General features: G+C 33.6%; 1 protein-coding gene across 1 annotated transcript; it reads right to left on the reverse strand.

Annotated features, from left to right (window-relative positions):
- Positions 1-2,935: 2,935 nt before the first annotated feature.
- LOC120251375 (DNA-directed RNA polymerase III subunit 1-like) lies at positions 2,936-12,110 on the reverse strand. The gene is made up of 11 exons (XM_039259910.1): positions 11,972-12,110; positions 11,103-11,284; positions 10,857-10,969; positions 10,644-10,743; positions 8,955-9,155; positions 8,692-8,840; positions 8,162-8,303; positions 7,950-8,090; positions 5,502-5,690; positions 3,620-3,824; positions 2,936-3,015 (listed from the first exon to the last, which is right to left on the reverse strand). The coding sequence occupies exons 1-11, from the start codon at positions 12,108-12,110 to the stop codon at positions 2,936-2,938; spliced, it is 1,641 nt and encodes a 546-aa protein (XP_039115844.1).
- Between the last annotated feature and the right edge of the window lie 1,432 nt (positions 12,111-13,542).

The raw sequence follows: 13,542 nt of genomic DNA on the forward strand, positions 1-13,542 counted from the left end.
ATAGCCAAACAATGCTCGTCTTGTATGCAAATTGCTCCATCACTTGCAATTATCTTAATAAGACCCAACAAGGTCAAATCAAGCCTAACTACCGGAAAAAACTATTGCATAATAAAAAGAAAAAAAATCAATCCATTATGTCAAATAGCAATCAGAGTGATCAAACTCAAGCTATGTGACCCAAGTTATCAAATCAAGGTTGGAGGACTCAAACAAGTGAATGCCCACAATTTAAAACTAAACCAGAATCATAGTCAAGAGACCCAAATTATGAAACAAAGAGTTTTGGTAAATAACAAAAGAAGTAGAAGATTTGACATCCTATAATGAAGAAATGGAGATAGATGTCAATTCCAACGAGATTGAGGAAGAGAAAGATTAGGTGTTAGAAGCCTAGGACTATGAAAGTAGAGTGACACAGGCACCAAAGATTGGAGAGAAAGAAAGACATTGAATCTTGGGATTACTTCTTTCTTTGCAATAGAGATATTTTACATTTTGACATTTATGAGCCAGAAGTCACGACCATACTTCCCTGTATAGATCAACCTCGAAATCATGCATGGTTTTAATTTTTAAATTGACCATTTTGAAGTTTTGACGTGCCTTTTACATTTAGTTGGCTTTGCTTAGTAGTTTTGTCGACAATCTCACTGAATATTGTTTAAGAATTCAGAAACAATATATTAAGAAGTATTATTTTTTGTCAAAATATTTGGTGTCTAGTTACAAGGCAGGCATCTTGGTGGTTGGGATGCAAAACCACCTGAGACACTGCCTCACCTCCTTAACATGCCTTGTTTTCCTAAGCCCTAAAAGCTTGAATATCTGCATAGTAAACCAATGATCAAAATACAAACCAATATGATAGAAGGCATTGCAAATGCCAAACAATGATAGGTAGATCTACAAAAGTAATTGATTTGATGCAGAATAAGGTCAGCACTTTTCACAGCACTACTATTTAACGCAATTTGGTTTATAAAGTTCTAAAATTCCAAATCTTGTGTTTTCCTGAAATTATAAAGTAGTTTGGTAATCTCAGAGTCTTTGCAGGCTAGGGTACTGCTGAAAATCTAGTGGATTGGTTTTTGAATTATATTCCATCTATCAATACATTTATCCAGCAAATTTCAAGTTCGGATAAGTGTTTATCTTGAGTTTATCTGGTTTATTTGTATTCAGAAAACTTCACTTGGATAAGGTCTCAAGTCTCTTATAAGAAAGAAATGGATCTTTTCTAAAAATTAGTCCATTAATGAATGAGATGAATTCATGTTAGCACAATGCTATATTTTTAGGTGTGAATCTTAAATTTTCTAGGGTGTTGTTGCCCTAGTTCATCCAGCAGCACAACAATTTAACTCATTTGGAACCACTTGGTTGCATATTCAGCCATCTCATTCAATATGTGACATAATATGTTAGTTTAAATCACAGTTGGACTGCATCCTACCACATCAGTAGATGCTCTCGGCATGGAGACCTCACTGAATATGAAATTGCCTATGTGATTAATAAAAGCACATCTTGAAAAGAGCTTTGTGTCTTGGCAGCATGCATTTTAAGTCCTTAAATAAGGCATTCTATTGTACTTCTACATACATTAAAAAAAATTAGATGACATAGTGAAAAAAAAACCTTGCTTTGTTTATAGAGCAGTTGCCAATACTTCAACTAAACTCTGCATTTCAACAGCTGCCTTAAGAGAATAGCAATCCAAAAAATATGATGATCATCTCACTCTAGTTCCAAAGGGCCAAATTAGATAGAACAATGGGAAAATTAAAAAAAGCTGATTATGAATTGGAAGAAATAAATCAATGTCTGGCTTGATCCCCCTTACCATTTCCTTTTATCAGCAAATTTCACTTGTAAGTATATTGTTACAGCATAAAAAAATGCAAAATAATGATTATTATCAAGAAATAAAAGGTACTGATGATGACTAAATTTCATTCCAAAGGCTGCAGCCATTTTCTCTCTTGAGGAAAGACCAACTGACATTATGCATTCTGCCCCCTTCAGTCCAATTTTAACCAAAGCCTCTTCTTGCCTCTAACAGTCCTAGTAAGGCATCCCAATTAACAAGGTCACGCTTCAAAAAATCAATTCAGTCCACTTGTGTCGCTACTACACATTCCTATATGTTTCTACCTTAGCGAAAGCCTTTTGGGCTTTTATCAAGCAACTTATCAATAAAAGCTTTAAGCAGTAAGAAGCAAGCATTGTGACTATATTCATACACAGTTATGAAAAAAAATTATATGAGTAAGTTCTTTTACATCATTTTTACTTTGCTACTTCAGATTAAGTCAGTTAAAGAGTAATTGATTCTTTCTAGCTTGCTTGTCCATGATATAGTCTTGCAACACCACCCAAACATCATCTTTAATCAACTCTCCAAGTGTCTTGTACAAGAAAATGGGATCCATCCACGAGTACACTAATTTTTTAACAACAGCTTTTGATCAGTCCTATAAGTATCTACCCAGCTTCTTACTAGCTTAAATTTTCAGGCATATAAAAACAGCCTTCCAGCCATTGGAACTTCAGTAAATGGAATTCACTTTAAAAGAACCAGAGAGAAAGAAATCAGAGAACAGCAATATATCATCTGTTCGACCAGTAGCAACTGCTCTCAATAACAAGTTTCTAGTAACATTAAGCTCACCTATTATCATCCCACTGTTCCCACACAAACTGCGGCTACATTTGATGATGTTTACTAAATGCCTCCCAAAAGTCATCCCTTTAAATTACTAACATTCTGGCAATAAACATCAGCTAGAAACTACTTCATATTAATCTAAACATTACTGAAAATGACCAGAATAAATATTTACCAACATGATACTGCAGCTCAGCCAATACCATTAGCTCAAACTGGAAAGTTCCAACTGAAGCACCGCTGGAAGGTAGCCACATCCACTCATTAATTCCTCTTTCCAATTTCTTTAGCAACTTGCAAGCATCCTCCCAATTTCAGGTTCTTGGATGCACTAACATGGACTTCTTAGCATCAATCAAATTCTCAAACCTTATTCTCTTACTAGCAGAGTAAATGTCCCAAATATACTAAAAGAAATTAACACATAAACCAAATTAGAGGTCCCCATAGCATAGCATTAAAATCCAAGCTCAACTGTGATTGCACTGATGGGACCTCCAATGGAGTAAAATGCATTGAAGTCCTCTTATCCTCAAGTTCAGAAAAGCCTACAACAATCTGAATTACCTCACATAATTTTTCCAGTGACCAATTGTTAAACATCATCATAGTGTCATTTAATTCATAAGCAACAAAATTCCCTACCCACATACAAACCAATATATCCTCTTGTCATCATTCCCACTAAGGAAAACAAACTATCTTCTTCAAACATAGCTAGTTGATCATTTAGATTTGGATTTCTAGTTCATAGGAAATTTATCTAAGGAAATATTGAAAAAAATAAAGTAATGAAATCATATAAATTTCTCGTTATAAGAGGATTGATATGTTAGCAAATAGAAGTACCATGTAAATAGCAGTGTATAAATAAAACCAGATACCATAATGGAGTTCAGAAAAACCAAGAAATTCAAGGTAACCAATATAATCTAAGGTGTTCCTCACCTAGGGTAGCTTTCCCAAGTTGCCCACATATGAGTTCACTGTTCCGAAAATAGACATAGCCATCTCGTGGACACATTGTCAGGCAAACTCTATCAAGTTTACTGAAGATTTTTTCTTTGACAGTAAAATTCAAATAGACTCTTGTATTTGCATTAGGCCGTACAAGAACACTGAAGAGCTGCTTTCCAGTCCAAAGTTCAACAGGCTACAGAAGACCAAGTATTCAACATAAGCAAAATCAAATGGTGTCAACTAGTTATAAATATAACATGATTGGAACATCTTGTTTTTCCAATATATTAAATGAGAAACAACATAGTTGAGATGCATTATGTTCTAATTTATTCCAAAAAAAAAGTAGGCAAAAGAAAAATCCTACACAGTATTCACAAAAAGCAAAAATGAAATGGTATAAACAAGGTATAAATGATAAACAGTATGACTAAGATGGAAATAAATGACAAACAACATGATTACATTTTAGCTCAAATATATTGTTAACTGTGCAGGAAAAGAGAATCATATACTCAATATTTTTCATTTGTGGATTTTAGATCAATATAAATTATATAAAATTTAACATGTTCAAAACTAACATTATGTTCTAGTATCTTGAATTGTGAATAAAATGCAGGGAAAAAGAAGTTGTTATGTATGCAAATAAACAATGTAATGGGAAGATCATCTCATTTGCACATTTGTTTTATTCAATTCCAAGTAAAATCCCATCCAACCCATATTTGTTTGCAAGGTACCAAATACCACCTTACAGTTTTCATTTTCTATTTCTAACCCCTCCAGCTTGCCAGCCATTCTTCTAACCTCTCACCACCTACTTTGCATCTGCCTTATCACCCATGCCCTTTTCATCTTTATATCCCCTCCTCTCAATCTCTACCTTCCCCATCACCTACTCTACCTCACCAACATTTCTCAAATTAAATTATTCACTCTCTTATGCAAAGAGCAGTACTTTCCAAAAGCTAATAGATCCTGCAGTCCATCATTGATACAGTCAACAGTATTTTCTCTAAAATGAACAGACTTTTGGCCCAAGTACCCAGAATTTTGCAAGTGGCTATTTAGCTCCTAAAATAAGTGGTCAAGTTGTCCATTTTCATAATTTCCTTCATAAGCTACAGGAAGGAAGATTTTTTTTTATTTATTTTATTTAAGGTTGTAAATAAGGGTCGTGACTAGAAGATTTTATCCTTATGCCCATTCTTTTTAGTGAGAGATTAACAATGGGTAAGGCAATGTAACCTACCAAGTCTGTCAGTTTATCAGACCAATCATCATTAAACTATACATCACCCTTGTTCTATCCTGGCGTACTAATTCTTCCAGTTTTCCATTTTTAAGTGTTGGCCTGCATTACTACCCATACTATACCATGCCACATTTCTATCTAAATCAATGCTACCTATTTTTTTCTATTGCTTCAGTCTATTTCATTGCTCACTAGCTCTAACTCATCATCCCTTTTCTCTTTCTACCCCACTGGCAATCATCTCTCTCCCAACCCTAATGGCTTCTGTATCTCTACATCCAGCATCTTCCTTTCACTACCTCATTGACCAGCAACCCCCTTTCCTCTCCATGTTAAAACTTCTCTAAAGCTTTCACTATTTTATTACTCTTCTCTATCCATCTCAAAACTATAAATGCTTTCAACTAAGTTAGGAGCATCAAACACATAAAAAAAAACAAATTGAAAACCATTTCACGCAAAGAAATAGAAAATGAAGGTAAATTTGGGCGTGGAAAAACCACCAAACTTTTAATATATAATATTAATTTAGCTCTTCTGTGAGGCTTAAAAGCACTAATAATTGTTGGATGCAAAATAAATCAGTGTAAATGAAGGGGAACAACGTAACACCTTGATTAAAGCTAGCGTTGGTATGTCAATTGATTCCATTCCATCACCCATATATGAGCACAAAAGACAGAAGGTAGCACGGTCATAAAAGGTGTCCTTTCTTGTGATGAGATAAGATGAGGTCAAGAAATCTTGTGTTGAAGCCACTAGTATTTCCCCATTCTTTGGTGTACACAGATTGTTTTGCACCTGTTAAAACAGAAATCAAGTTGTGAATCAATCATCAAAAGCATCTGTGATGGCAAATATAATATCTTGATGATTAAACATTAAATAAAGACAAAAATCCAAATCCAAATTAGATAATTGGCACCAAATGAATATAAAGGCAATATTATGATTGCCTCATGGACTAAAAGAACTGGAAGAACTAAAAGAGGCACTTATGAGAAATTGCACGTAGTCCCTATTGGCTGATTCCTTATGTATGAGATTTGCATGCAGATTATTCATATTCACTTTTTCACTTTTCATGCTTTCTGGCCAAGTTTCAATCATTGTGCATATATTCTTTGAATTGCTATGTTCCTGTCAAAGGATTCTGGTTAGCCACAAGTCAAACTTTTAGGCATTTCAAACTTAAAAACTTATTTAAATGTTACAAGCTTGATCCCAACTTATTAAGCCAGCTGGCGCTCAAGCTTGACAAATTTCAAATTAATTAGAAAATGACCAGCTCAAGACGAAGCTTGAAGCAAGGCACTTTGAGAGATTTAAATAGAGATCAACCATATTTAAGAAACAAATTGATGACCAGGTTGCACATAGTTATGTCATTATGCAGCATCATCTAAATAATGTAAAAATGAAATGATATGTAATACATGCATTATGCATCTTGAAAAATTATCTAAAAATTAAAAGACCAATCAAGGCAAACCCACATGAGTTGGACCCTACCCAATCTCCTCTCAAGGTAGAGCTCATGCTTGACTAGGCTACACCAGCTTAGCACATTTCATTAAAAATCCAATCATGCTCCAAATGCTTGCAAATGTAAATTTTTCATACTTGCAACATTCAATATACCCAACTTATGCAAGACATTAAATAATATTAGTCATCCAACGTATAACTAATCATGATCAACCATTATCTCTCTTCATCATACTACTTTTGTCACCCTTTATCAATAAATCCGAAGATGCCAGCATGATTTCAAATTAGCTTCTTCTATTCAAATGGAAAAAAATATTTTCATCACTACTTAAGGATAATATGTTAATTATAAGAACTTAATACTTTCCAATTGAACCAAGGGGCATGCTATCAATCATAAGATTCTAGCTGGTTAAATGGCTGAGCAAAGAAATCCCAAAAATTTGTATAATTAAAAAATTATGTTATGGAAGAATTGAGTAGTAAGTAAAAACATAAAAATCTTATCACACACATCAAATATTGAGTTTTTTATCCTCTATAATTCAGAAGTCGTCTTTATTTTTGGAGCTCTTTTAAAGCCATAAGCCGACACATCACTAAATATAACTTTCCATGTAATCCTAACCAAGGTGGAAAGATTCCCAATCATGAGGTAATTGATATTCAGAAAGGAAAACTAGAAACTTCCAAATCCTAGGACTAGAGACAGCTAAAGCATTTTCACAACCAATTCAACAACTGTTAAATTAGTTCTAGTACAATTGACAACAAAAGTATCACATTTAATAAAATAACATCTAAATTCATGATAGAAAGATCCACAAAAGTAAAATACATAAAAATGGAAAAAGTAAAAGATACCTAAACAAACTATAAATGATAATGACCATACATAATGTATCTAGCAACAATATAACTCTTTGTAGTAATTATAAAAATATAAATACTCTATTTGACAAACATAAATATACCAAAATTAAGTCTAGCTCCTGATAACTGCATTATGGGTCATTTGATCAAGATACCAGCAAAGCACCTGTTAAAGCTAGCAGTACTTCTGCTTCTTTCGTCTCTAGAAAAAATTGTGATTACATTTAAAATATTAAATCCTAACTTCAACATTATGTTATGATTTTATTACATCATCCTTATTTCTGCCTCTTGGAAATATATGTAAGATTGAAATTCAAAAAAAAAAAAATAAAGAAAGAAAGAAAAAACCGATGAACCAGAAGATATTCTTCAACAAACTACTAGAAAAGATTAAGTTGTCCTTTGAAACATAAAACCTACTTGAATATTCTCAAATTAAATGGCATTCCCACAGGTTACATTGTAATAACAAAATACAATTTCCCCTTTTCATGTAGCATAGTTTAATCCAAATCACAATAGCCACACACTCATTTCTACAGGGTTCCCTGGTGAGAATTGCACACAATTCACCCTAGCTAGACAACTTCAATTATCTCAGAGATGTCTTTATTGTACAATACCAAAAGATGCAATAGTTGGGATGAGAAGCTTTCAAAATTTAAAACAAATCCGATAAAGAAAAAAATATACCCCCATAAGCATGAGAGCTTCTGTACGAGCTTCTTCTGTTTGAGGAACATGTAAATTCATCTCATCACCATCAAAATCAGCGTTATACGGATTACAAACAGACTCGTTGAACCTCAATGTCCTCCATGGCATTATCCTTGCCTACATGAATACAAATAAGTATGACGAAAACTAAATAGAACAACAGTTATGTAATAAAGAACAAGTATAACCCTGTGAGCCATAATTGACATTCGATGTAAGCTTGGTTGTCTGTTAAATAGAACCACATCTCCATCTTCCAGATGCCTTTCCACAATATAGCCATATTTCAGTTCAGCAGCAACATTTTTCTTCTCACCATACTTCAAGTGCTTGAAGGATAATTATTTTAAACCGTTAAGCTTTACTATCAATCACATTTTATAAGAAAAATTATTTAACAGTTCCAGCAGAATATTTTCTTTCACATTCCATTGGATAAATTTTATTTCAAATAACCCCATCCATTTCAAATTCACTAACTTTATCATCCATTGCCCCTTGCAATTACAAAAGTTAAAAGAAAGAACAAATACTGATGCAATATAAAATAGAAGCAAAGGTATTAAAAAATGGTTTCAAAAGTAAATAAAAAAAAGGAATAAATTGGGCAAAGGACCAATTGATAACACAGCAAATTGAAGGGAACAATAAGGAAAATAATACCCACAAGGATATTTAGATAATTTTCTACTTATAAGATTTGTGCATAAGCACTTACAGCCTTGTACCATCCAGAAGCACAACAAAATTGGCACCTGGATATTTGAATGGACCATTCCGAACACATTGTCTTAGTTTCTCTATGTTGTGACAAGAAACTCTTTCTGGGAAGGTTAGCACCTTGGCTACTAATATAGGAATTGCAACCTAGAAACAATAAAATAAATCACAGATATCATAAATACATATGTAGGATTGGGAAAAAGAAAAAGCCAATATATGCCACAGAAACTGAAAAGTTAAACTGGTTACAAGACAAACCTCTGTGATTTTCAAATTTGGATCAGGAGAAATGACCGTCCGTGCAGTATATTCAACACGTTTCCCCGATAAGTTGCCACGAAAACGTCCTTGCTTTCCTTTAAGCCGTTGTATAAGACCACGATGCTTTGACTCAGTGAGAGAAGGTGCTTCACTATTAATATATTCAACAACCTGAGTTTGAAGGTGAGCCCAGATTTCCTACAAAATAAACAGTCCAAATAATAAATTTATTCAATTCACAGATGATAGAAGGCCTTGATGGTACTGGATGCAATCTGCAGTAGAACACTTTGCAATACCAATAACTTAAATTTGATGACTAAGCATACTCAATAGATGCATGATACACATCCATGCCACACATTCAAGCACAATGCTCATTGTTAGAAATATAGTAGCACATCGGTTGTGTAATAGAAGTGTAATGGGTTTATATAGGTATAGGGGTTGAGCCACTAAGTCTTGAGACTTTTTAGTGTAAGACCCCTAAGCCCATATAGAGCCCATATAGGGTCCACTAGTACTAAAATATAAAAATCTAACATTGTATCAGAGCAATATAGTGGAGCCACCGAATGTGTGAGCATTTGTATTAAAAAGAGCTGCTAAAGGCAAGAATGTAGTATAAATGCCGCCATTTATGAATTTACATCAGAGAAATTCTGAGTTGATGAATGATATCAATATCAAATACTCTATCTCCAATGAGTCTAAGCGAGGATTGCTGAAATCAAGACAAATGGTTTAGAAATATCTTACCCTATTAGCTTCTAAATTTGTGTGCATGGTGTACTTCATCAAAGGGGCCAGCACCAAAGGGTAACTTTATGTACAACAGCTTGTGTACACCAATAAAGGCATATGGCAACAGAAGATCCAAATTTAATGCCTATCAATCAAGCCCTTCTTAAATTTTAATTTGGGTTTGAGCAAAATTAAAATTGCAATGGGGTTTGAATTCAGAGGCACTTGTATTTTTGTTGACATATATGGAAGTCAAAGACCATTTAACTGAAATGCCATATTTATTGCCCTAATTTGCAAACTTAACCCAATAAAAGTCAAAAGATGTGTCTTACTCTGTTCAGTTTTAAACAAAACTGAACATTCAATTTTAGAATTTCAACTCGAGCATCTTCAACATTAGAAGAGTCAGAAAGAAAGGCGTCCTTCATGGAATAGATCATTGTTCAAGTGATATTGTAATGAATAAAGGGTGGCTCATAACAAACAAACAAGCATGCACGCAAGCACCTAGGCAAGCACCAAAAAACACACACACACACACACACACAAAAACCCAAAAACAAAAGCAAAAAACAAAACACAACAAAAACAAAAGTGTTCTTTTGGCTCATACAGAAAAGAACCACCACCAAATCCTAATTTCCTAATCATACTTAATGAAGTTCAAAGTTCTTCCAAGTTTTGTTAAAATTGAGTTTCAATAACAAAATCCCCACACGCCATGTGGAGAAGTCCAAGTGAGGTAATTTTCATTTGCACTAGTTTCTACAGAAAACAGAGCCCAAAACTTTTTTTTTTCAAGGTGACAATTCCACATGCGGTTTCATAAGAAAATATATATATAGTTCAAATATTCTTGAAAAGCTTAGCAAGACAGCTAGAAGCAACAGTCCAAAAAAATTGCTAGAAAAAAATAAAAACCATCAAAATGAATCTCACCCAACATTTGAATAAATAGCCAGAACCTTCAAGTTCCTCCCGAAGAAAAGAATTTGTGTTAATTATAAGCCTCAAAATGCTAGTAAGGCTGTCCTCATTGCTGCAAGTGAAACAATAATTATGTGTTAAAAATTAATATAGTCGGCAAAGATTACTTATCATAACCCTTTGACTTATGGTAGCTCAATAGACAACATTTTGAACACAACTAACCTTGATCTTCCAAAATCAACAAAAGCAGAAGGGCGTATAGCTAAAGGTGGTATCGCTACGTCTGTCACAATAAGCTTTTCTGGCCTATCATAAAGATTCAACAATTCACAATCCTATAGAACACAAGAAGTAATAATATCAAGAGAACAAGCAAACATGTGCATTGTAAAATGAAGTTCATGTTAAAAAGGAAAATTAACAGAATAATGAACCCGTAGGGTTGTTAACTCCTAGAAAAGCATCAACCTCATCAAGCATCTTTTTGAAAAGCGAGAGAACCGTAAGAGGAGTAAGAACATGAAGCACTTGGGAAGACTGATTTCCTCTTAGATGTGATAATGCAGCACGACACTCATCTGAACCTTTATCAAGCATTTTACCAAAATCTTGCACAATAGCCAATGGACCTCTAGCTTTCTTCACCACACCTGCAATTGAAGATCACATTAGGCATGAAATGGGCGCAAGCAACTCTCACAGCAGAGAAGACTCTTCTAACCCATATGAGACCAAATAATGATCCCACAAGTACTTACAATCTTACAATTTTTTGCCCCAGAGCAAGACCAAGAAATGGTTACAAATTCCATTTGCTCAAAGGAATTAAAATATTAATAAGTAAAATCAATCCAAAGCTACAACAAAAGTCAAGTGAGAATATAATTCTTTTCCAAAGTGCTTAACTGCTAGCATCTGGTCCCTGATTTTTACCTGACATTTTTGAACATGGGAAAAGCCCCTGTTAACACTATCACCACTAATCTATTGAAAGCAAATGAGATGCACATACTTACAACAAAAGATCTTACTTTGATTCTTGAAACAGCGCCTCTTTGGTAGGTCAAGGAAGTTGGTGTTAACTAGGAGGGAAGGGTTTCACATATTCACCTAACTTAGAAGAAAAGAGGATATGGTTGTTTGTGATCAGGCAACGCAACAAGTTAAAGCAGGGCAATGCTACTCTCTCCATAGCCATTGCCCCTGCCATTTCGTTACAGATGAGATCTTCTACATAGTCAATAAATATAAGGACTTGCAAACTTACAACTTTCCAAAACTAGTCACACCATAATAATATAATCCAAGTCAAACCAAGGTTGTTTTCGTAATTATACCACAATATCTCTGCCTCCTCTTCACCCCCAACCCACTAATCCATGATCTCTGTCTCCTCTTCACCCAAACCCTAACCTCTTTCGCCGACACTCTCATCGCCGAGGTCACCTGCGTCGAGGTCCTTGATCCTGACGCCATCACTCCGCACGTCGCCGGCCCCGTGAGCCCGACGCCATCACTCTGCACGATCTCAAGATTCACCGCCCGCCCCAACGCTCGATCCGAGGTCCATCCCCGCCCAACTGGTAACACACACACTCCCTACCCTAAATTTCCTCTCTCACCACTCTGATTCGACTCGATCCAGCGAAGTTGGCCGCCGTTCACTGTTTCCAAGGCTTCTCGGCTTTGTTCTGCTCTTCACTTAGGTTGTGTTCAAGCACATTTTGATCTTGCTCAAAGTGTGCTAGAACCATTAGAGTAATTGTTATTTTAATCCGTTACTATCTTACAAACGGATTATAAATCCGTTTGTAATTTACCAATGGATTATAATATCCATTTGTAATTGTTATTTTTAAAATGATGTATATTTTATCTTTTTAACATTCATTTTCTCTTGCAATAATCAATACATTTACAAAATCTAAATATTCTAATTTTGTTTGAAAAACTTATTACGGCTATTTTTATATTTAAGTTATTGTCATATATATTTTTAAGAAAATTATTGGTCTTGAGTAATTAAAAAAGTCCCTAATAATTTTTTGTCCTTTTTATCCTAAAGAATATTTTCATAAAAAAAGGTTAATAATCTGTAACATTAAACATATCTAAAAGGAGTTAATATATATTCATAAAAATAATTTAAAAATTATTATTCTTTGGTGATTACAATTAAAAAAATTATTTATACATATACATAAATTTATTAAAATCAACTAGAAGTGAAATTTTATTTAATAAAATATAACTTTACAAACGGAACCAAACTCCGTTGCTAATTTACAAACGGATTATGTATCCGTTGTTAATATACAAACCGAATTTTAATCTGTTACTAATATTTAGAAACCGATAAAAAATCCGTTACTATTTTACAAACGGACTATGTATCCGTTGTTAATATACAAACCGAATTTTAATCCGTTACTAATCTTTAGAAACCGATAAAAAACCCGTTACTATTTTACAAACGGATTATGTATCCGTTGTTAATATACAAACCGAATTTTAATCCGTTACTATCTTACAAACGGATTACAAATCCGTTTGTAATTTACCAATGGATTATAATATCCGTTTGTAATTGTTATTTTTAAAATGATGTATATTTTATCTTTTTAACATTCATTTTCTCTTGCAATAATCAATACATTTACAAAATCTAAATATTCTAATTTTGTTTGAAAAACTTATTACGGCTATTTTTATATTTAAGTTATTGTCATATATATTTTTAAGAAAATTATTGGTCTTGAGTAATTAAAAAAGTCCCTAATAATTTTTTGTCCTTTTTATCCTAAAGAATATTTTCATAAAAAAAGGTTAATAATCTGTAACATTAAACATATCTAAAAGGAGTTAATATATATTCATAAAAATAATTTAAAAATTATTATTCTTTGGT

The sequence above is a fragment of the Dioscorea cayenensis genome, chromosome 20, assembly GCF_009730915.1.
Source record: "Dioscorea cayenensis subsp. rotundata cultivar TDr96_F1 chromosome 20, TDr96_F1_v2_PseudoChromosome.rev07_lg8_w22 25.fasta, whole genome shotgun sequence".
NCBI classification, from domain to species: Eukaryota; Viridiplantae; Streptophyta; class Magnoliopsida; order Dioscoreales; family Dioscoreaceae; genus Dioscorea; species Dioscorea cayenensis.